The sequence below is a fragment of the Mesoplodon densirostris genome, chromosome 19, assembly GCF_025265405.1.
Source record: "Mesoplodon densirostris isolate mMesDen1 chromosome 19, mMesDen1 primary haplotype, whole genome shotgun sequence".
NCBI lineage: Eukaryota > Metazoa > Chordata > Mammalia > Artiodactyla > Ziphiidae > Mesoplodon > Mesoplodon densirostris.
In genome coordinates this window covers 48,049,842-48,074,990 of record NC_082679.1, presented here as the reverse complement: position 1 = coordinate 48,074,990, position 25,149 = coordinate 48,049,842, and the positions used below count along the sequence as shown (strand labels likewise).

The 25,149-nt window shown below is 44.8% G+C and overlaps 2 protein-coding genes and 1 pseudogene across 2 annotated transcripts in view; all 3 read right to left on the bottom strand.

The window, feature by feature from the left end:
• Positions 1 to 18,067, bottom strand: part of LOC132479678 (NADH dehydrogenase [ubiquinone] 1 alpha subcomplex subunit 12-like) — a 29,591-nt pseudogene extending 11,524 nt beyond the window's left edge.
• ZFP90 (ZFP90 zinc finger protein) overlaps positions 11,896 to 25,149 on the bottom strand; it is a 42,567-nt gene continuing 29,313 nt past the window's right edge. The window contains exons 5-6 of the transcript XR_009530566.1: positions 13,941 to 14,044; positions 11,896 to 12,127 (exon numbers count right to left, since the gene is read on the bottom strand). The gene's annotated coding sequence lies outside the window, so the exon portion shown is untranslated. The remainder of the gene's footprint in view (positions 12,128 to 13,940; positions 14,045 to 25,149) is intronic.
• On the bottom strand, positions 22,741 to 23,107 carry LOC132480879 (mitoregulin). The gene has a single exon (XM_060085403.1). It carries the CDS (start codon positions 23,101 to 23,103, stop codon positions 22,933 to 22,935), a length of 171 nt encoding a protein of 56 aa, XP_059941386.1. The 5' UTR covers positions 23,104 to 23,107; the 3' UTR covers positions 22,741 to 22,932.

Sequence of the window (25,149 nt, the reverse complement as noted above, 5' to 3'; positions counted from 1 at the left end):
GACTGTTATCCAAAATATACAAAGAACTCTTAAAATTCAACAACAGGAGAACAAATAACCCAATTAAGAAATGTGCAAAAGATCTGAGAAGATATACAGACAGAAAATAAGCATATGAAAAGATGTTCCACATCGTATGTCATGAGGGAAATGCAAGTTAAAACAACAATGAAGGGCTTCCCTGGTGGCGCAGTGGTTGAGAGTCCGCCTGCCAATGCAGGGGACGCGGGTTCGTGCCCCGGTCTGGGAAGATCCCACATGCCGCAGAGCAGCTGGGCCCATGAGCCATGGCCGCTGAGCCTGCGCATCCGGAGCCTGTGCTCTGCAATGGGAGAGGCCACAGCTGTGAGAGGCCCACATACCACACACAAAAAAACACACAAAAAAACCAAAAAAAAACCCAAAACAAAACAAAACAAAAAATAACAATGAAATACCACTACACACCTATTAGAATGGCCAAAATCCAGAATGCTGATAACACCAAATGCTGACAGGATGTGGAGCAACAGAAATTCTCATTCATGGCAGGTGGAACCCTAAGGGCAGGGGAGTCTGGGAACTGTAGAAGTCAGCTTTCCTACATCACCAACTAGAAGAGGGTGAAATGACCCAGGCTGAGAGAGCCAATCCATAGTATTCACTTCACCCTCCATAGAGGTGGTACCAAATTACACTCCCAGCAACACAGGATCTTAGCAACTCTTTGAGCTTTGTCAATTCAATAAATGAAAAACATTATCTTATCGTTTCAATTAGCATTTCTCTTATTTTTGGAGAGGTCGAGCATCCTCTCTTACAGACCATTACAATGTGCATCTCTGTGAATAGAATTCAGTGGGAGTGCTGCCCCCTGCAGTTGTGCAACATGGTGGGCCTGTAATATAGTTACATACAATTTGAATTTCCTTCTGTGAATTCTTTAGATCCTTTGCCCACATGCTGGATTTTTTTTTCATGATATATTTAACTGGAAACATACATGGGACCTGAACATATGGCATCTTCAGTGCAAGTTTTCCAAAACTACACCTTACCTAGTGTGATGGTTAATTTTGCATCAACATGACTGGGCTAAGCCCAGATAGCTGGTAAAACATTACTTCTAGGTGTTTCTGAAAGAGATTAGCATTTGATCAGTAGACTGAGTAAAAAAGATTGCCTTCACCAATGCTGGTGGACATTTATCAAATCCATTGAGGACCTAAATAGAACAAGAAAGCAGAGAAAGAGTGAATTTGCTTTCTGCTTGAGCTGGGACATCCATCTTCTGCTGCCCCTGAACACCTGAATTCCTGGTTCTCAGCCTTTGGATTTGGACTAAGAATTATACCATTGCCCCTCCCCACTCCTCCCCTTCTCAGGCCTTTGGGTTTGGACTGGAACTACATCTCTGGCTTTCCTGAGCCTCCAGCTTGCAGACAGCAGATCGTGGGACTTCTTGGCCTCCATAATCATGTGAGCCAATCTCTCATCGTAAGTCTCATTCTATACACCTATACCTATCCTATTGGTTCTGTTTCTCTAGAGAACCCTGACTAATACGCCTAGTGACCTAACAACTTTTTTCCCTTTGTGTCATCTCCCTCCCCGGAGATGGTCCCAGTGAAGGGTAGGGAGAAACAACCTCAACTTGAAATGTCACAAGCATTTCAAGTTCTGGAGCTCTAGAACTTTAAAATTAAATTGTATTCAAAGTGCTTCTCCCACACAGGTTTACACGAAATTCTACTTTGCCTCCTGCCTGCTTCAGATTTAATTATGAATCATGCTGGATGGACGCATGAGGACATGGTGTGCCTAGTGAGCTGGGCAGCCGTTCCCTCCTGCTGGGCTTGCGTTCTTGTGGTTTATAACGACTTCTTAGGTGAATAATAAACTCACGTTCATGCCAGGCCTTTTGGTCTTTGCTGATGACCTATAGAGCCCAGAAGCCTGAGATTTCAAATTCATCAGCAGGCCTTTTAAGCCTGGTCAATCAGTCAGGCCACAGAGAGCCACAGAAAGTACAAGCTGTTGGGCCTCCCTGGTGGCGCAGTGGTTGAGAGTCCGCCTGCCGATGCAGGGGATACGGGTTCGTGCCCCGGTCTGGGAGGATCCCATATGCCGCGGAGCGGCTGGGCCCGTGAGCCATGGCCGCTGGGCCTGCGCGTCCGGAGCCTGTGCTCCGCAACGGGGGAGGCCACAACAGTGAGAGGCCCGCATACCGCAAAAAGAAAAAAAAAAAAAAAAGAAAGTACAAGCTGCTGATGCAGAAGGACCCAAGCACTCAGAGGACTACACCATTTGCCTAGAAGTGTGAGGTTGAAATTTTTTTCTCTTTAAAATGTCCACTTGCTACGGGGCTTCAGGTGCTCAGTGGCAAGGCCAGCTAACAAGGAGTGCACTTATGGACTTTCCTCTAAGCCCTCAACTGATGCACCAAATTCCATCATTAGGTATTCATTCCTTTGGCTTAAACCTTCCCACAGAAACCTGGCACTCCCTCCTGACTTGCTGATTATTTTTCACTTGGTGAGGCTCAAAGTGTCCTAGGCATTTTTAATCCCTTCCTCTCTTTGTACCCTCGTCCCCTCCCCCATCCAATTAATCACAAAGGCACCTTGATTATTCCTTCAGAGTGTCTCTGGGGAAGGCCTGCTGGAGTTAGAATAGTACTGGTTGTATGACCTTGAGCAAGTGATTCAAACTCTGACCTTCAGTTTCTCCATCTATAAAGTGGAGCTAACAACATCCTACTTCACAGCGTTTTTAGTAAGGATGAAAAATAATTCATGATTTTATTAAAACACACACAACACCACTTCCCTAGAAGCCTCTTTGGCTGACTAGTGTCAAGCCTAGTGATTTATAATATTCTTTGTATATGTTATAAGATGTACAAATAATGTATGGTTTTATAAAAATGAGATCATATTCCATATATATATATATATATATTTTTTTTTTTTTTTTTTTTTCCTTTTTGCGGTATGCGGGCCTCTCACTGTTGTGGCCTCTCCCGTTGCCGAGCACAGGCTCTGGACGCGCAGGCTCAGCGGCCATGGCTCACGGGCCCAGCCACTCCGCGGCATGCGGGATCTTCCCGGACCGGGGCACAAACTCGCGTCCTCTGCATTGGCAGGTGGACTCCCAACCACTGTGCCACCAGGGAAGCCCCATATTCCATATTTTGAAAAGAGAAATGTGGCCCAAGTTGTTCTTTTCTGTTCCCTCCTCCACGACCCTAATTCAGGTCATTATTCAATTCTGCAAGAGCTTCTTAACTGTCCTTTCTATAACCAGCCCCCCTCCCCTGCCCCACCTGAAGTTTCCCTCTCTCCAAAACACCCTCCTCCCCGCTGCTGCTGCTCAGATTAATTTTTCTAAAACACTCTATAGATTATAACTTCCTCATGCTCAAAAACCTTCAATGGGTCCCACTGCCTTTGAGTACCGAGTCCAAACTCTTTAGCCTGGCAATGACGGTTTGGGACTGATCCAAACCTAGTCCAGTTCAACAAGCATTTCCCCAGTGCCCACCGTGTGCCAGTCTCAGGCTTGGCACAGGGATGGGGATTTGGCCATGACTAAGACTTAGTCTCCTCCACCACCTAGTGGGGAGGCAGACAATGAACAGATATTTTCTGTAATGCATGGTAACGGTAGGATAAAGGTAATCCCAAGGAGCTACAAGAACTTGGGAAAGCATCTACCTTTCTGGTCATGTCCTCAACTCCTCTCATCCAAATCATCCCTATTCTGTGTCCTGCACGTATCATGGCGACTCTTTACCCCCAGGTGGGTAGGGCCTGGTGACTCAGATAACAACATTGAAAAAACACCTGCTGTCCATTATTGCTTTTGTTTATTCACCATTGCCAAGACTGCACACTCTTCAAGGGCATCAACAGCAGAATAGATAAATCCAAGACTGCACACTCTTCAAGGGCATCAACAGCAGAATAGATAAATCAATTGATACATGCACCTCGAAAACTGCACAGTAATGGGAATGAATGGGCTGCAACGACATGGAACAACATGGGTGAATCTCATGGACAAAATGTTGAGTGAAAGAATCCAGACACGGAAGAGTACATAGCATTGTGATTCCAGTCACATATATTTGAGTACAGACAAAACCAATCTATGGTGTTAGAAGTCAGGACACAAAAGTTTCATGAAAAAATGCTTACTCTTATTACGTATGATGGGTTCTATTGCTTTTCTGTTCTTTTCTTTTTTTTTTTTTTGCGGTACGCGGGCCTCTCACTGTTGTGGCCTCTCCCATTGCGGAGCACAGGCTCCGGACGCGCAGGCTCAGCGGCCATGGCCCACGGGCCTAGCCGCTCCGCGGCATGTGGGATCTTCCCGGACCGGGACACGAACCCGTGTCCCCTGCATCGGCAGGCGGACTCTCAACCACTGTGCCACCAGGGAAGCCCCTGTTCTTTTTTTTTTTTTAAGTGTTGGTTATCACTCACTGAATTGACCCAGTGAAGGATCAAAACCTACAATCTGGGGTTTCCCTGGTGGCGCAGTGGTTAAGAGTCCGCCTGCTGATGCAGGGAACACAGGTTCCACTAGGTACCACTAGAGCATTGATGCCTGGTGTGGAGAGTTCAGAATATACTTGTCAGTTGAGGAAGTAGGAGTATCATCTGCCAGTTTTGAGGCCAGGTCAAAGTGGATTCAAAGGCCAGCTCCACCAACTATCTATGAGGCCTTTGGATGATTTATTCCACCTCCCCGAGCTTCAGTTTCCTCATAGGGTTGTTGTGAAGATCGAACAAGATAATGTAGGGAAGGGGCTGAGCACACGCAGCTGTTGAGGATTCACTCACAGAGTGAATATTCAACAACTAGAGCTCAGTCATTCTTAGAGCTCAAGGCACGTCCTGGGCTCTGCTGAATCCTGCCTCTGCTTCCCAAGGCTGAGAAGGAGATGGAAACCAGGCCAAGCGGGAGCATGATTTCAGATGAGGAACCATGAAATGGCAATTACAGAGTAAAACCTTAATTATAGTTCTTTGGGAAAAGAAGTGAGGAATGCAATCTGGTGGGCAGAGGGGAGGGGGCTGAGGAGGAGGATGTGGGGGGAGAGGAGAGACAGAGAGAGGTCCAAGAGGGAAAAGCTGAGCCATCAGATTGATGTTTTGTTGTTGCTCTGATTATAAAATTACTGCGTGTTGACACAGTTTAAAAAATACACAGATTGGGCCTCCCTGGTGGCGCAGTGGTTAAGAGTCCGCCTGCCGATGCAGGGGATACGGGTTCGTGCCCCGGTCCGGGAGGATCCCATATGCCGCGGAGCGGCTGGGCCCGTGAGCCATGGCCGCTGGGCCTGCGCATCCGGAGCCTGTGCTCCGCAACGGGAGAGGCCACAACAGTGAGAGGCCCACATACCGCAAAAAAAAAAAGAAAAAAAAAAAAATACACAGATTGAGGGCATTATGCTAAGTGAAATAAGTCAGACATAGAAAGAGAAATAACATGTGTTCTCATTTATATGTGAAATCTAAAAACAAAACAAAAAACCCAAACTCATAGATACAGAGAACAGACTGATGATTGCCAGAGGTGGGGGGTAGGCGAAATGGGTGAAGGGGGTCAAAAGGAACAAACTTCCAGTGATACAATAAATAAGTCATGGGATATAATATACAGCATGGTGACTATAGTTAATAATCCTGTACTGCATATTTGAACATTGCTAAGAGTAGATCTTAAAACATCTCATCACAGGAAAAAAATGTGTAACTATGTGTGGTGATGAATATGAACTACACTTATTGTGGTGACCATTTAACTTTATATACAAATAGCAAATCATTATGTTGTATACCTGAAAGTAATATAATGTTAATGTCAATAAAAACAAAACAAAACCAAAGCAAAATACATAGACTTTTCCACTCATAATCCCATCAACCAGATATTATGGCTGATATTTACATGAGCCTCAGTGTGTGCCCACACTCTCACAAACGCTTCATACTCCCATGACTCATGTGATAACCCCATGAGCAGGAACTGGTAGTCCCACTGCATAGGGGAGGGGTGGAAACAGGAGCACAGAGAATTTAAGTACATCACCCAGGCTGTCACATCTGGTAAACAGCAGAGTCTGGATTCAAATCCAAGCTACCTAGTGCCTTAAGTCTTGCATGTCACCAGCAGGGCACAGCACCACCTGGGCACAGCTGACACTTGGTGTATTTCCTTCCATTCTCTTTCACTTCCTGGAAACTGTACCACTATTTTATTACTTTTTAAAAGACTATTTGAAAAATCAGTACTATTTTATTTTTAGTACTAATCCCAGAAGAGTGAAAGTTTATGTGGCTGTCTTCCCCTTCCCATCTTTTTTTGTAATTTGTAATTTTGATATGTAGTCAGCCCTCCATATCCATGGGTTCCCCATCCAAGGATTCAACCAACTACGGATTGAGAATATTTGAAAAAAAAAAGTCCAGAAAGTTCCAAAAGCAAAACTTGAATTTGCCACATGCCCAGCAATTATTTACATGGCATCTACACCGTATTAGGCATTATAAGTAATCTAGAAATGACTTAAAAGTATATAGGAGGATGTGAGTACATTATATGCAAATAGTGAGCCATCTTATACAAGGGACTGGAGCATCTGTGGATTTTGGTATCTGCGGGGGGGTACTGGAACCAATCCACTGTGCATACCAAGGGACAAGTGTAACTTCAAACTTATAGAAAGGTTGAAAGACTAGTACAAAACGCTCTCAGAAACTCCTTACCTATATCAACCAGTTGTTTACCATTTGCTTTCTCATTTTCTCTCTTCATATAATTATTTATATGTGTGTATGCATTTTTCTGAACAATTTGACATTAAACTGGAGACATTATGGTCTTTAACCCCTAAATGCTTCAGTGTGTATTTCCTAAAAACAAAGCCATGCCCATCCATAACCACAGTACAAAGAGCAAACTCAGGATATTTAACATTGTAACAATACTATTATCTGTAGTCCATATTTAAATTAATCAATCAGCTGTGTGTGTGTGTGTGTGTGTGTGTGTGTGTACATAATTTTTTTCCCAGTCCAGGATCTAAACCAGAATCCTGCACTGCATGTAGCTGTCCTATCACTTTAGCCTCCTTTAAACTGGAATAGTGTCTCAGTCTTTGTCATTCTTTCTTTTTTTAAATGAAGTATATTTGATTTATAATATTGTGTTAGTTTCAGGTGTACAACACAGTGATTCAATATTTTTGCAGATGACACTCCATTATAGGTTATTTCAAGATAATGGGTTTAATTCCCTGTGCTACACAGTATATATCCTTTTGCTTTTTCTTTGTCTTTCTTGACCTTGACATTTTTTATGATCCAGGCCAATTATTTTATAAAATGTCCCTCGATTTAGTTTCCTTTTATTCTTTTTTCTGTGCAAATGTATACATCAAAATTTTTTAAATTAGGATCATATAGTACTGCTATGTTTTTAAACTTTTTATTGAAGTATAACACAAATACAGAAAAGTGAGCAGATCCTAAGTGACAATGAACACACGTGCTACCAACACCCAGAATAAGGGACAAAACATGACCTGCCCCCAAAGAATCTTTTTGACCTCCATCAGTCCCTAACCCCCAACCCAAGGGTAATCATTATCTTGACTTTTAAAACAGAGATTAGTTTTGCCTAATTTTGTGCTTTATATAAATATATTCAATTTTGACTCTGCCACTTTCTCTCCTAAAAGAGAGAAGTTATTATTATTATTTTTTTTTGCGGTACGCGGGCCTCTCACTGTTGTGGTCTCTCCCGTTGCGGAGCACAGGCTCCGGACGCGCAGGCTCAGCGGCCATGGCTCACAGGCCCCAGGGAAGCCCAAAGACGGGAGTTATTTAACTTATTTAAATTCACAAACGAGGCTGCTGTGAGGACATAAAGGTACCTGGGAAACCCCTGCAGAGCACCAAACACATGTAAGTTCACTATTGCCGTTATTGTTAATGTTATCAATCTTTGCCCTGAATTAAAGTATGAGGAAATTATAAAATCTCATGCTGGCGTCATTATTGAAGTCAAGAGCATGAGCTCTTAAATAGAGGGATCTTTGGCAAAAGAAAAGCGAGTCAGGGTGAAACAGCAAACAACGGAAAATAAGGGTTTGTGGAAGGGTATAAATAAGAAGCAAAATGTTTCCAGGTTGGACCAGCCTTATTCCCAAATTTACCTGATTATAGGACTCATCTGGAGAGTTTCTTAAAATACAGATTCTTATCAATGGGTCCGAAGTGGGGCCTTGGAATCTGTATTTTTAAAAGATGCTCCTGGTAATTCTTATGATCAGGCAAGATTTGGAAACAGTAGATTCTAAGGAAAGTGGAAGAGCACAGACTCGCTCCCTGGGATGGCTGGGAGGAGTCAGGTAACTCAATGTGGAAACAGTCATCATCATTCACTAGGCATCTACTAGGTATCAAGTACCAAGCTCAGCATGTTCCTACAGTATTCATTTAATTGTCACAACAATCCTAAGAGACAGAGATTACTGTCCCAATTCTACAGATGGCCTCACAGTTAAATGACTTGCCTGAGATAATGTACAGGAAGATATCCAGGTGTCTCCAATTTCAAAAGTCTTAGGAACTACCCTAAACTGACAGGTCAGAATACTCAGCTCCATCCATTATGACAGGTCATCTATTATGCATGTGAGTAACACCATACTCATCACTTTACAGTTTTCAGAGCACTTTTAAAAAACAGTGTTATTGGGGTATAATTTATGTACCATAAAATTCATCCATTTTAAGCCCGCAATTCAATGTTTTTTAATATATTCACAGAGTTGTGAAACCATCACCATGTTCAATTTTAGGACATTTCCATCACCCCACAAAGAAACCTTGTGTCCATTTACAGTCACTCTCCATATCCTCCACAGCCCCTGGCAACCACTCATCTCTTTCTGACTCTATGGATTTGCCTATTCCGGACATTTTGCATAAATGGAATCATACAATATGTGGCCTTTTGTGTCTGGTTTCTCTCACTTAATGTAATGTTTTCATCCATTTTGTAGCGTGTATCAATACTTCTTTACTTTTTATGGCCAAATAGTATTCCATTGTATAGATGTGCCACATTTTATTTGTCCATCCATCAGCTGATGGACATTTGGGTTGTTTCTGCTCTTTGGCTATTTTGAATAATGTTGCTATGAACATTTGTGTACAAGATGGACACGTTTGCATGGACATGTTTTCGTTTCTCTGGGGTATGTACATAGGAATGGTATTGCTGGGTCATATGGTAACTCTACATTTAGTCATTTGAGGAACTGGGAGGGTCCCTCAATGGCTGTGCCATTTTACCTTCCCACCAGCAGTGTATGAGGGCTCCTTTCAGAACACTTTTACAAATACAAACAACCCCAGAGATAGGCATCATTACTCGTATCTTCCCGACAAAGACACTGAGGGGCAGAGAGGGGACGTGACTTCTCTGCTATGAGGACTGGGCTCCAACCCTGGAACTGCCCTCCTTCCTTCAGGAAACCTGACTTTCAGGCCAAAACAGTAGGTCTTTGAGGGGTGATGAGGTGATGGGCAGAGAGAAAGAATCTGTGGGTACAAAGCCTTGCTATGGAGATGGAACCTTCAGTTTTAGGAATGGAGACATCAAAGCCACTTATGTTTTTGTTTTATTAGGCAACAGCCAGAGCCAGGTTCTCACTAATTAATGGTGATCAAAGGAGGCTGCCAAGGAGTAAAAGAAAGCTAGGCCCTCACTTCCCCCTCAGCTTGCATGAGCCTGGGCCCTCCTGCAGGACTCAGTTTCTCAATCCAGAAAATGGGGCTAGATAGGAGCTCTCATCCCTTTATGCTCATAGGCCAGGACCTGGCAACCTGAGTCCTGTTCCAATCAAGGCAGCATATCCAAGCTGCCTCCACCAAACAATAATTAATAATACCAACACACAGTTCAGGGGTCGACAAACATTTTCTATAAAAGACCAGACAGTAAATACTTTAGGCTTGAAGGCCAAATGGTCTGTCATACTCCTCAGCTCTGCCACTGTAATGCAAAAGCACCACAGACAATACATAAATGAATGAAAGCAGCTGTCCAGTGAAACTTTCTTTGTGGACAGTGAAATTTGACTTCTGTGTAATTTTCACGTTATAAAATATTATTCTTCTTTTGATTTTTTCCCTACCATTTTTTCCCTACCATGAGAACATAAAAACCATTCTTAACTCCTGGACTATATAGAAACAGGTGTTGGGACTTCCCTGGTGGCTCCGTGGTTAAGAATCCACTTGCCAATGTAGGGGACATGGATTCAAGCCCTGGTCTGGGAAAATCCCACATGCCGCGGAGCAACTAAGCCCGTGAGCCACAACTACTGAGCCCGTGCACCACAACTGCTGAAGCCCATGTGCCTAGAGCTCATGCTCCACAGCGAGAGGAGCCACCACAATGAGAAGCCCGTGCACTGCAACAGAGAGTAGCCCCCGCTCGACCCAACTAGAGAAAGCCTGTGCTCAGCAACGAAGACTGAATGCAACCAAAAAAAAAACCCAAACATACAAAACAGGTGTTGCCTCAAAATGTTAAACATAATTACTATTTAACCCAGCAATTCTGCTAAGTATATACTCAAATAAATGAAAACATAAATCCACACATGTGTACATCAAAGTTTATAGCTATTCATAACAGCTAAAAAGTAGAAGAAAAACACCAATGTCCATCAATTGATGAATGGATAAACAAAATGTGGTATAACCATACAATGAAATATTGTTCAGCCATAAAAAGGAACCAAAGTTTGATATATGCTACAATACGGATGAGCCTTGAAAACATGCTAAGTGAAGGAAGCCAGACAAAGATGGCATATGTATGATTTCATGGATATGAAATGTCTCTGGAAACAGAAAGCAGAGGAGTTGTTGCCTGGGGCTGAGGGGACTGGGGCGGGGGAGGGTGATAACTAAAGGGTCCTTTGGGGCGTGACGAAAAATTGATCATGGTGATGCTTGCACAACTCTGTGAATATACTAAAATCTGCTGAAGTGTACATTTTCAATGGGTGAATTGTGTGGTATTTGAATTAAACCTCAATAAAGCTGTTAAAAAGGAACCACAGAACTAATGCCGTAGTTTGTTGACCCCTGACATAGCACACAGTTGCTTAGCCTCTCACAAAGCACCTTTCCTCACTTTATCACAACCAGCCAGTCATTTGCCCCTTCAACGGCTGAGAAAGCCAAGGCTCAGAAATGGGACTGACTAAGACACAGGTAACCAATGGTGAGATGTGAGCAGAACCCAGGTCTTTGGACTCCCTGTCCAGTGCTCACTGCAGCACAGACTTTCCCAGAGTTACATTCAGAGACTGGGTAAGTCACTCCTCAAAGCCCCAGGGGAGAGGAGATGACAGGAGGGGACCTCTCCCTAGACCTGTCCCTCCCTGCTGCACCTCTGGCGCCAGCTTCCTCCTCTCTGCACCCCCCTTACCGCCCCCTACCCGCCCTTCCCTGTCCCTTTCTCTCCTTTCCTTCTCAGAACCACTGGGCAAGGCTGTTCCTTCTTACATCTCACTCAGGGTGCTGGGAGGGCTGGGCGTGGGGAGGAGGACAGGGAGGCTTCTCCAGAAATTCAATCCATGTGACGTATTTCGAAAAGGGTTCCAAAAGGGTGAGGAACCAGTCCAAGGTCACACAGCAGATATCAGACCTTTGACTTCCTTGATATTTTTGAGAATGAAAAGAGAGAGGGTTTGGGGCTTGGGTAGGGTTTGAGGTGAGCCAAGCCCCATCCCGTTCCTGATTTTTCTCTACACAACATCTCCCCCACAAAACTCTCTCCTCTTTCATACTTTGAAAGGCACCGACCACTACAAGAGGGCTTTTAAAAATATTAATTGTAGAAAAAAAATTAATTGTAGAAAAATCAGGAAATACAGATAAAGGGAATAAGGATCATCTTGGTCTCACTCCTCAGATGTAAACATGGAGGTGACCATGGGGACTATTTCAGGTGACTCTCGAGCCAGCACCTGGCTTCAAATCCTGGCTTCATCACTCACCATCTGCGTGACCTCTGGCAGCTCATTTCACCTCTCTGACCTCAGTTTCTTCACCTGTAATATAGGAATAATAACAGCACCTACTCAAAGAGTTGTGTGACAATTAAATGAGGCTATAAAAAGCACTAAAAACAGTGTATGGCCCATAGCAAGCACTCAATACATCATTGTATTTTCCCAGTGATTTCCTTCATACGTATTTTTTTCCTAGAAAAATGAGGTAATTCCGTATCCATCATTTTATAATGGATCCCTCCCCTCGCCTCACCTTAACTGAATTATTAACATCTTTCCCTAGCATTAGAAATCCTTCTATAGAACATCTGTTTGTTTTTTTTTTTTTTGGCCTCGCTGTGCATGGCTTGTGGGATCTTAGTTTCCCTGCCAGGGATCAAACCCGGGTCCTTGGCAGAGAAAGCACAGAGTCCTAATGACTGGACTGCCAGGGAATTCCCTAGAACATCTTTCTTAAGATAGCATTTGCATATGTAGTATTCCATCTCCTGAAGTGAGATACTTAGGTGTGATTTTTGTTTCCCCACCACCAAACACGTTCCTCATCTTTGACCAATTACTGCTTCAGGACAAATTCCTAGGGAATTCGTTGAGTCAAAGGATGTGCAGGCATTTCAGGCTTTTGGCACATAATCATCAAACTGCCCCTAAGAAAAGTTATGAAGTTTCACTTCCGCCAGCTTGGAAAAGAAGGCCCCATGCTCTCCAATGCCTTGTCTCCTCTTATCATTTAGAAACATCATTTCCAACTTGACCCAAGAGAATTGTTTGCCGCCATATTTTAATTTGCAGTCCCAACTCTTCCTAATGGAACTCAGTTTAGGCATCTGCTCAACCCCATGACTCCTCTGGGTGGCCCTGGACTGGTCATCAACCTCTCTGAACCCAGAAATCTCAGTTATAATTCCCAAATAAACCCTTGGTTTCTTAAATGAGATAATATATGTAAAAATTCAACCCCAAGCCACGTTCTCATTATTTGAAATAGGCTGTAGGGGTTTCAGAAACAAGGATGGCATTTCAGGAGAGCCCTGTAGGTAACTGTGGTGCACATGGGGAAACTGAGGCCTGGGAAGGGGAAGTCTTCCCAATAAGAAAAAGTCAGAAACATCTAATAGAAAAATGGGTGAAAACACAAATAGGCAACTTAGAGAGGAAACCTAAATGTGTGCTACTAGGCAAAGAGATGTTCAAACTCATTAGTTATCAGGGAAATACAAGCCAAACAAAGAGGAGAAACCAAGTCACGGACTAGCAAACATTAGGAAGTTGGATAACACCAAGTGTTGGTAGGGTGTGGGGAAATGGGACTCTCATGCGGCACTGCTGAGTGTAGACTAAGACCCTGAAACCCAGTAATTCCACTCCTGGACAAATATCCCAGGGCCCTTCCCACAAGGCTGAGGATGTTCACGGCAGCTGTTGTCTGTGGTAGCTGGGAGTAGGAGATAAATTGAATGCCCCTCACTGGGAGTAAATATGCAAAATATGGTGAAGGCACATTATGGAACCATTACAATTATGCAACAATTCAAAACAGCTAAGCAGACTGTGAGTCAACAAAGACCTGTGAGCCAAATGTGACACATCACCTGTTTTTGTACAGCTCGGCTCAAGCTGAGAATGATTTTTACATTTTTAAATGGTGGGGGGAAAAAGAATATGTTGTGACACATGAAAGTTAGATAAACATTATCTCACAAGGCTCCTGTGGGTCAGGAACTTGGGAACGGCTTGACTAACTGGCTCTGGCTTGGGATCTCTCATGAGGTTGCAGTTAAGATGTTGCTGGGGCTGTAGTCGTCTGTAGGTTTAACTGGGGCGGGAGAATCATTCAAAATGGCTCACGTACATGGCTGGTAAGTTGGTAATAACTGTTGGCAGGAGGCCTCAGCTCCTCTTAGACCACTCCATAGGGCTGCTTGAGTGTCCTCATAGCATGGTAGCTGGCTTCCCCTAGAGTGGGTGATCAATGAGACAGAAAGAGGATACTGTGATATCTTTCATCCCCTAGCCTTGGAATTTGCACACTGTTATCCTTGCAATATCCTATTTGTTGAGTAGGGTCACCTCTATGCAATGCAAGAGGGGACTGCTCAAAGATATGAATACCAGGAGTTTCTTACTGGCTACCACAGTAAGAAACAGAAGTGATTTATAGTAGATCCTTTTTAATTAAAAAATTAAATTCACATTCACAGGAGACAACACAATACATTTGACAAAGCTACACAAATTCAGAGGTATTTTATTAAACGGAATGGGGGAGGAGGGTAATGGGAGTGGAGGATAGGGACAAAAAGAAATGAATGAATGTGTGAATTAATAAAACCAGAGAGAAGCCCTGTGCAAACCAATTAAGAGAGTGGGCTAGGAACTGAGATGATTAATTCAACTCCCTTTACTCAAGCCCCCATGGTAGCCAACCCCCCCCGCCAAGAAAAAAAAGGGACAGTAAGAAAAGTTTCCTTGTCCAAGATCACAAGAACTCAGCCTCCCTCATCAAGTACCGCTCTCTCTGCCTGACACACCTTATTCAATTCATGGTTGACCTCCAGGGTCTTCAGAGAGCTCCAGTTCCTGGTTAAATAGAGAAGATTTTTGCCTGTGGGAAGGGGTGTGGGAGTAGAACAAGCCTGGGAAGAAAAGGCCTAGTTATTACCCAAATAGTGGTGCTGGTGGATTGCTCACCCTTCCTGCCAGGGTTCTCCTTCTCTGGAGACAAAGGGCTCTCAGAGCATAGAGCCCTGTGAACACCCCCAGGTCCAGCCTGTGAGTGGTGGGAGAATCGAAACTCTCATTTCTATAAAAATATATCCTGTGGTTCTAGGCCTCGTGACTTCTTTTATTTCTTTTAATCTTCGTAAGCTCACCATGCAAGAATTGTTATTTCAAGATGCCCAAAGAACTGAGTTAGATTGTTTTTAACTGTTTTACCTCTCTGTAAGGTCATTCATTCATTCATTCAGCAAATACTTATTGAGCACCTACTACGTGCCAGCATTAAGGATATAGCAGTGAACAAAGCAGGCAAAGCCCCTGTCCTCATGAGGGGTGGGAGTAGTGGGAACAGATGTTAGACAGTAAGCAAATAAAAAATACAACATGTAAACTAAAATGGGTTAAAGAGGCAAAAAGTCATTGTGTTATCAGGGAAGCCTTGTATTCGAATCAAGACCTGAAGAGTAAGAAGGAGCCAGCCCAGTGAAGAGCAGTTTTGGAGAAAAAACAGCAGGTGTAAAGGCCCTGAGGTAGGAATAAACTTGTGTTTGAGTTGATTAGGGGGGCAGGCAGGGCTCAGATCAGAGAGGTCCTTGTAGCTCTTTGTCAAAAGAACTTGGGCTTTATTCTGAGTGTGAGATGGAACTGACTCCACCATTATTAGCTACATGACCTTGGGCAAATTATTTCATTCCTCTGAGCTTAGTTTACCTACCTATAAAGTGGATAATATTGGGTTGGCCGAAAAGTTCCTTCGGTTTTTAAGTAAAAATAAAAGACACATTTTTCATTTTCACCAAGAACTTTATTGAATAACGTATTCACCATTTTGTTCCACTACCTTCTGCCATTTTTCAGGCAACTTCATAATTCCATCTTCCCAAAACGTTTTATCTTTTTGAACAAAGAACTCTTCCAGGTGTCTTTTACAGTCTTCCAGGGAATTGAAAATTTTTCCATTAAGAGAATTTTGTAAAGACCGAAATAAATGGAAATCTGAAGGTACAATGTCTGGTGAATATGGCGGATGAATCAGAACTTCCCAGCCAAGCTGTAACAGTTTTTGCCTGGTCATCAAAGAAACATTCAGTCTTGCAGTATCGTGATGGAAGATTACATGTTCTCTGTTGACTAATTCGGACCCTTTTCATCAAGTGCTGTTTTCAGTTGGTCTAACTGGGAGCAGTACTTGTTGGAATTAATCGTTTGGTTTTCTGGAAGGAGCTCATAATAGAGGACTCCTTTCCAATCCCACCATATACACAACATCACCATTTTTGGATGAAGATCGGCCTCTGGTGTGGTTGTTGGTGGATCATTTCACTTGCCCGGCGATCTCTTCCATTCCACATTACCGTACAGTATCCACTTTTTTTTTTTTTTTTTTTTTTTTTGCGGTATGCGGGCCTCTCACTGTTGTGGCCTCTCCCGTTGCCGAGCACAGGCTCCGGACGCGCAGGCTCAGCTGCCATGGCTCACGGGCCCAGCCGCCCCGCAGCATGTGGGATCTTCCTGAACCGGGGCACGAACCCGTGTCCCCTGCATCGGCAGGCGGACTCTCAACCACTGCACCACCAGAGAAGCCCCCAGTATTCACTTTTCATTGCCCGTCAAAATTTGTTTTAAAAACGGAACATTTTTGTTACGTTTAAGTAGAGAATCCCATGTGGAAATATGGTCAAGAAGGTTTTCTTCGCTTAACTTAGGTGGAACCCAAACACCAAAGCGATTAACGTAACCAAGTTGGTGCAAATGATTTTCAACGCTTGATTTGGATACTTTGAGTATGTCGGCTATCTCCCGCATAGTATAACGTTGATTGTTCTCAATTAATGTCTCGATTTGATCGCTATCAACTTCAACTGGTCTACCCAACTGTGGAGCATGGTCCAGCAAGAAATCTCCAGCACGAAACTTCAAAAACCACTTCTGACACGTTCGATGAGTCACAGCACCTTCTCCATACACTGCACAAATCTTTTTTTGTTTCAGTTGCGTTTCTACCTTTCTTGAAATAATAAAGCATAATATGCCGAAAATGTTGTTTCTCTTCCATCTTCAATATTAAAATGGCTACACAAAAATTCACCATTTTTAAAAGTTTTTTAAAAATGCTGCCACAATATAATCTAGAAAAATTGTTTTGAATGAAGTTAAAGACAACTAAGCCCTACTAGAGTCATCTTACTGAAACCGAACGAACTTTTTGGCCAAACTTTTTTTTTTTTTTTTAACTTTCCCATCACATTTTAAGATTCCCATGAGGAGGGAATCAATTACTGGTAACTGTAGACAATGGGCAGAAAAGATGGCTTCAGTCGATCTGAGTTACTCCAGTTTTCTGCATCTTCTGCTACTCTGCGGCCCCTTCTACCCTTCCTCCTCCTACTGCTGTGGCACCCTATCTTCCCCAAAGCCCCTTCCTTTATAGCTCTACTTGAGGTCTCCCTCTGTACTGGATTCCCCTCCCACCAGCCCCCATCTTCTCCACCCTCTCCCCGACCCCCTCCCCTCCCTTCAATTTGACCTACAAACACTTCCTATTTCTAGCCCCGCCCACTTTCTGGAACTTCTCCATCCGCTTCCCCTCTCTTCCCCACACCCCTCCAAATTACCCCGAAGCTTTCTCTAGGACCTCTCACCAAGCTGTTTTGCCCTTTCTGCTACCTCCCAAGGAAACTATTCTTTAAACTGCCTTCCTCCACTCCCTACCCCCGGAGTAGTCTTTCCAAACCGTTCTCCCTCCTCCCAAAGATTACTCTTTAAACGTTATCCCTCTACCACCCTCATTTTCCAAATCGTTCCCTATTTTCCCCCCTCAATTCTTAAGTACTTCACTCCTCCAGGACCCGACTCCACTCCACTCTTCTCTCGTCTCTCACTCCGCCCACAAATGAAGCTGGATCACTCTCCAGACTGTCTCTTCCTTCCAACCACTCTCCCAATTACCGCTCCCAGCAGCCTCTCCCCCACGACTTAAAATGTCCCCTCGAAGAAACCTCACAGTCCTATCCCCGGCTAAGTCCCCTTTCTGATGTTCCCGCTACTTCCTGGGTTCCAGTTCTACCCCACTCTCGCAAGCATCCCGTGCTGGGTTCCCTCCCCACCCAGGGAAGAACCCCTTTCTGCACATACCTCGAGGTTCCGGCCCTCACCGCCCCTGTCTCCGTCCTCCGCCCGCGCTCGGCCACTCCTTCCGCCCTTCTCCCGCTCTGCCCTGCTCGCTCCTTTCCTTCCCTCCACCTTCTGACTCCACATTGCTCCCTTCTCCAAATTCCCGGCCCTCCTACCAGGGGCCCCTCTGGGTCGCCCTCACCTCTGCACGGCCCTCCCCATTCTCCTCCCCCTTCCCGGCCTCCCCTCCCCCGCCCGCCGCTCCCCCGCTCCCCGCCCCTCGGCTCGCCATTCTTCTCCTCGAGCCGCGTGTCCCAGCTCCCTAGTTTCCCGCTCCCTCGCACCCTCGCCCCCATTCCAGGCTCGGCCCTCGCTCCCTGCAGCCTGACCTGCAATGGCGGCCAACAAGCACGGGGACACGCAGAAACGGGCGACAGCCGAACCTCCCGCCGCCGCCGTCGCCGCTCCCGCCAGCACTTCCCGGGCAGAGCACCCTAGCACGCGCGCACGTGGGGCCAGGGCGGAGAGAGGCGAGCGCCGAGAGTGGCGAGCCGGAGAAGGGGCGTGGGGAGCGGGGATGGATTCGGGGGGAGGGGAGTTCGAGTGGCGGCCTGCTCTAGGTCGGTGACCGCCGATTCCCATGTGCTGAGGACGCTGGGGGCTACTCCGGAGATCCCCGGAGATGGAAGGAGCGATGGAGCCCTCGTGCGCCTTGGACGCACTCTTAGCCCGGCCCCACCAAACACGCCCGCTTTGCGGGCAGGTTCCTCACCTTGAAGGGAGCCGAGTAAGGGGCGACCGGGGCGACCGTAATGAGAAGCCCACGCACCACAAGTAAGAGTAGCCCCTGCTCACCGCAACTAGAGAAAGCCCACACACAGCAACAAAGACCCAACACAACCCCCACCCCCCCGCGCCAAAAAAAAGAAGGCAGTAGGGAGGCCAGTGTGACTGGAGTGGAGTAGACAAAGGGCAGAGTGGTGGCAAGTGATTAAAGGGGTGAAGTGAGGATTAAAGTAGATAATGAATGTTAAGCTTTTTGAACCTAGCAGTTGCTTAGTAAATTAAAGCTTTTTTTTTTTTTTCTTTAAGAAACTACATTTTGGGCTTCCCTGGTGGCGCAGTGGATAAGAATAGCCTGCCAATGCAGGGGACACAGGTTCCATCCCTGGTCCGGGAAGATCCCACATGCGCCACAGCTACTGAGCCTGCGCTCTAGAGCCCGTGAGCCACAACTACTGAAGCCTGTGCACCTAGAGCCCGTGCTCTGCAACAAGAGAAGCCACCGCAATGAGAAGCCCCCGCACCACAATGAAGAGTAGCCCGCTCACTGCAAATAGAGAAAGCCCTCAGGCAGCAACAAAGACCCAACACAGCCAATAAATAAATAACTAAATAAACATTAAAAAAAAAACCCACTACATTTTGTTTTTTAAAAATTTGTGAAATAATCTCAGGTGTACACACAAAAAAGGGAAAACAACATAATGAACATCCATTTAACCATGACCTGCTCTAATAAATAAAACTCATCAGCTATGGTTGAAGCTTCCTATGCACCTGACCCTATATCCCCACCCTCTGCCCCAAACATCACTCACTGAATATAGTGCTGATCATTCCTGTACACAGCTTTATATATTTACTCCATGTGCATGTATCCATAAACAATCTCCAGTACTGTTTTTCAGGTTTTAAATATATATATGTATATATACACATATATATGCATATATCTGGTAAAGGATTAATATCCAGAATATATAGAGAACTCCTAAAACTCAATAACAAAACAACAAACAACCTGATTCAAAATGAGCAAAAGATTTGAATAGACATTTTCCCAAAGAAGTCATATGAACGGCCAATAAGCACATGAAAAGATACTCAACATTAATGATCATTAGGGAAATGTAAACTAAATGTAAACTAAAACTACAAGATACAACCTCACATCCATTAGGATGGCTACTATCCAAAAGCCAGAAAACAGGGACTTCCCTGGTGGCGCAGTGGTTAAGAATTCGCCTGCCAATGCAGGGAACACAGGTTCGATCCTGATCCCACAAGCCGCAGAGCAACTAAGCCCGTGCACCACAACTACTGAGCCTGAGCTCTAGAGCCCACGCTCCTAGAGCCTGTGCTCCGCAACAAGAGAAGCCACCGCAACGAGAAGGCCACGCACCGCGACAGAGCATCCAAGAACCAACGCAGCCAAAAAGAAAATTAAATTTATTAAAAAAAAAAAAACAGAAAACGATAAGTGTTGACAAGGATGTGGAGAAACTGGAACCCTTGTGCACTGTTAGTAGGAATGTAAAATGGTTCAGTCGCTGTAGAAAGCAGTATGGAAGTTCTTCAAAAAATTAAAAATAGAATTACCATATGAGCCAGCAATTCTATATCCAAAAGAATTAAGTATTATCCAAGACCCTCTTCAGGGTCTTGAAGAGACATTTGTACACCCATGTTCATAGTAGCATTATTCACAATAGCTAAAACATGGGAGCAACCCAAGTGTCTGACTGATGAATAGATTACCGAAAAGTGGTATATAGTGGGTTGGCCAAAAAGTTCCTCTGGGTATTTCTGTACGGTGTTACAGAAAAGCCCGAAAGAAACTTTTTGACCAACCCAATACACTCCACAGAATATTATTTGGCCTTAAAAAGGAAGGAAATTCTGTAATATGCTATAACATGGATAAAACTTGAAGACATTATTCTAAGTGAAATAAGCAACTCACAAAAAGAAAAATACTGTATGATTCCACTTATATGAGGTATTTAGGGCTTCCCTGGTGGCGCAGTGGTTGAGAATCTGCCTGCTAATGCAGGGGACACGGGTTCGAGCCCTGGTCTGGGAAGATCCCACATGCCGCGGAGCAACTAGGCCCGTGAGCCACAACTACTGGGCCTGTGCGTCTGGAGCGTGTGCAAGAGAGGCCGCGATAGTGAGAGGCCCGTGCACCGCGATGAGGAGTGACCCCTGCTTGCCACAACTAGAGAAAGCCCTCGCACAGAAACGAAGACCCAACACAGCCCAAAATAAATAAGTAAATATATGAGGTATTTATAGTAGTCAAAATCATAAAGACAGAAAGTATAATATTGGTATAATTGACAAGGGCTGGAGAGAGGGGGAAATGGGGAGTTAATGTTTAAAGAGTATTGTTTATGATAGGAAACTGTCACATGTAGCCCAGTGATCAAACTTAGTGTCACTAATATAGTCCAGGCCTACGTGATGGGCCTCCTGATACGATGTAATGGGAAAAAGATAACATGGCCTATGCAGTATTTACACAAAAGTGAATTTCTTGAATCTAATCACAAAGAATAAATAGGCGACAGATTCAGATTGTAGAATCTTCTACAAGACAACTTCCCTGGACTCTTTAAAAATGTCATGAAAGGGCTTCCCTGGTGGCGCAGTGGTTGAGAGTCCGCCTGCCGATGCAGGGGACACGGGTTCGTGCCCCGGTCTGGGGGGATCCCACATGCCACGGAGCGGCTGGGCCCGTGAGCCATGGCCGTTGAGCCTGTGCATCCAGAGCCTGTGCTCCGCAATGGGAGAGGCCACAACAGTGAGAGGCCCACATACCGAAAAAAAAAAAAAAAAAAATGTCATGAAAGAAAAAATGAGGTGACCATTGATCAGGTCCTGGATCACAAACCAAACAAATTTACAGCTATACAGGACAAAACTGGAATAATTGGGGAAATTTAAATATGCAACTGCATATCATTTAATTGTATTTAGTTATATCCATGCTGAGCGTCTTAGGTATGATAATGGTATTGTGGCTGCGTGTGAGAATGTCCTTGATCTTAGGAGATGCAGCGTGAAGTATTTTACGTGTAAAGTGTCAGGATGTCTGCAAGTAGGTCTAAAACGGTTCAGCCAAAACAAAATAAAATGTGTGTGTAAATAACCTGGCAAATTGGATTGACAGTGAATCCAGATGAAAGATATATGAATGTTTGTTGATTGTACAGTTTTGAAAAAACGTTTCTGTTGGTTTGAAATTTTTTTGAAGAAAAAGTTGTGGGAAAAAAACCCACTTTGCCCACGGAGGTACTGAGCCCCTCCTGCATTATTTATGACAGGGTTGCCTGGGATTTGCAGGTCTCACCACAGCTGACGCTGATGCTGATCGGCCCTATTGCCAGGTGTTCCAGATCTCTTCCCCTCAGGTGCATCCCTTGTGGATGGAGTATATCGTTATTTAGATGCTGCGAAAATTCCAGCATCCTTTAAAGGCGGGAAGGGAAAGAAGAAAGAGGAGAGGAAGCCGGCAACAGGCTCACCTGGTGCAAGTTCTGTGGCCTCCCGGGCACCCCCTGCGGTGTGGCACCGCCCCCTCGTGGCCACCGGCATGCACGCGTTGTCCAGGCCGGGAGACGGGCAGGAGGACCCTGCAGCACTCGCTCCCACCAGGACGCGCTCGGGGAGAGTTCCCCGCCAGGGCAGCACCCCCACAATCCCAGTTTGTTCACCTTGGGACCAAACATTTTTTTTTTTTTTTTTTTTTTAATGTTTAATTTTTTTTATTTTAAAAATAAAATTGAGGGCTTCCCTGGTGGCGCAGTGGTCGAGAGTCCGCCTGCCGATGCAGGGGACACGGGTTCGTGCCCCGATCCCGGAAGATCCCACATGCCGCGGAGCGGCTGGGCCCGCGAGCCGTGGCCGCGGAGCCTGTGTGTCCGGAGCCTGTGCTCCGCAACGGGAGAGGCCACAGCAGTGAGAGGCCCGCATACAGCAAAAAAAAAAAAAAAATAAAATAAAATAAAATAAAATAAAATAAAATTGATTCATAAAGTGCAAGGAGAAACTATTTCTGTCCAGTTCTCTAATTTCATCTTCAACAAGCGACTCCGGCAAGATCCCGGCACTGAGGGCGGAGAGAGTGAGGCGAGCCTGGCTTCGGCTGGAGCCCCGCGCCGGAGAGACGAGGTGGCTTCGAGGTGGACGCCCGGTGGCCGGCGGGGACCGACAGTGCAGGGATCTCAGGCCAGGTCCAGCTTCTTCTGCGTCGCCGCCAGCTTGTCTTGCAGCCTCTTCTTTCTCCAGTCCAGGTAGCGCCGCCGCAGCCGGTGTGCCTGCCAGCCCACGAGCACTCCGGAGGCGAAAGCCACCAGCACGGACAGCTGCAACGTCCTCTCGGACACGTTCGCCATCGCGGCTCCCCGGGACCAAACATTTTAAAGAACACCAACTACGAGGGGGCATGGAGCAAAGTCCTTTACAGATATTAACTCAATCCTAGCATAATTCCCAACAGGTGGGACAATGGTAGCCCCATTTAAAAGAAGTTTGCGCCAGGTCACTCAGAGCAAGAAGTATTGACCGTTTTTAGCTGTATAAAAGATACTTGTGTCTCCATTCCTGAAAGATTTTGCTATATACAGACTTCTAGGTTGACAGATATTTTAAGCACAATGAAGATTTCATTCCCCATTCGCATGGCTTCCACAGATGCTATTGGGAAGTCAGATGTTACTTCTTGAAGTTAATTGGTCTTTTTCTCTAATTGCTTTTAAGATTTTATTTACCTTTTATATTCTATTGTTTCACCGTGATGTATCTGTTGTGGACTTATTTTTATTTATGCTCCTTGAGTTTCATTGGGCTTCTTGAATCTGTAGCTTGGTATGTCTTTCATATAGCCTGTTCTGTATTCTCCTTCTGGGAATCTGATTAAATTTATGTTGGGCTTCCTACCCAATGGCTTAAGGTGTTTTACTTTGCTTCTATACTTTCCATCTCATTGTCTCTGTGCAATAATAGTTTCTGGACAATTTCTTCTCACCGATATTCCAGTTCATTCTTTTATGTTTAATTTGCTGTCAAACACATAGCTGTTGTTTTTTTAAATTAGTTTTAAAAAAAAACAATCTATTTGGTTATTTTTTCTAAACTGCTAGGCCAATTTTTAAAGCTTGTTTTTGTAGATCTTTTCAACCTTGTCTTTTATCTCTTTAAAAATACTAAGAATTGCTATTTTATACTCTTTCTCTGATAATTCCAGAAGTGTTTGTGTCTGTGTTTGTTGTCTATTAATTCTGCATGTTCTTTCACGATTTCTTATGTCCTTGTGTATCTGGTTATCTTTGAGAATGTGCTGGAAGTTACTAAAAAAGAAGTGTGTGTGTGAATACTTTGATGTCTAAGATGATAATACATTTCTCTAAGGATCATTTTCATTTGCTTTTGTCAGACACCGGGGCACACCACTAGGTCAATGTTATAGAGTTTGAAGGCTGAGGATCTCTACACCTCCAGGACAACCTGAATTTGGGAAACATGTCTATGCCAGGGCTTATCTCCAGTTTAACATTTTCTTTAGGGTGTCTTCATTTGGGGTCCCAGTTCAAATGTTGGGTGATTATTTAGACTCCCAGCTTTCAACACTTTTACATTTGTACCCCTTATACTGCAAGTCCACCAACTTTACTGCTGGCTTTCACGTGTCTCTTTCCACCAGCAAATGCCTTCAGGCAAAAGCAGCTTTGAGTGTTGGGATTATGACCTAGTCTCTTGCTTCTCCTAGAGTCTGATCCTTAATTCTTCACTCTCCTGTTAGCTCTTTTCAATGCTTTTCTTTTTTCAACGTTTCATCCACCTTAAGTTATTTTCCATGTAAGAGTTGGTCCTAATTACCATTACCATGAGTGTAACCCTTCACTCAAGGCTTCATTATTCTCCCTCCAGCCTAGCTGCACAGGACGCTTCCTGTACCGAGGAAGAGGGCAGACGGGAGGAGAGGGGAAGAGGAGATGGTGTTTCTGGTTTTATGACCGTGTTTCGGGGGAGTAGAAACTTACAGCCCCTCAGGAAAAACCACATTTTTTTCAGAAAGGGGAACTATTGTTACCTTAAGTTTCTCCACTTACCTAGACTACCTCATATGATTCAACGTCTCCCCAAATTGTCCAGCAGATCACGTGATAGGAGATGGCAGTATCCGGCCACTAGGCAGAGCCGGGGTGGGGGAGAGAGCGCAAGGTCCCGGTCTGGCGTGTTCTAGCCATGGGGCGTGGGTGGTTGGTGGCGGCCACGGGAGGAGCGTAGCCTGGCCCCGGGAGCAGGGTGCAGGGCAAATACCTCGCGCGCGCTCAAGCTCTTGCCTCCTCCGCACTTTCTCAAGAGGGAGCGAACGCCAAGCGGCACGCATTCGCCTCTGCGCATGTCGAAAATGACTATAGCACGCGCCAGGGCCACGT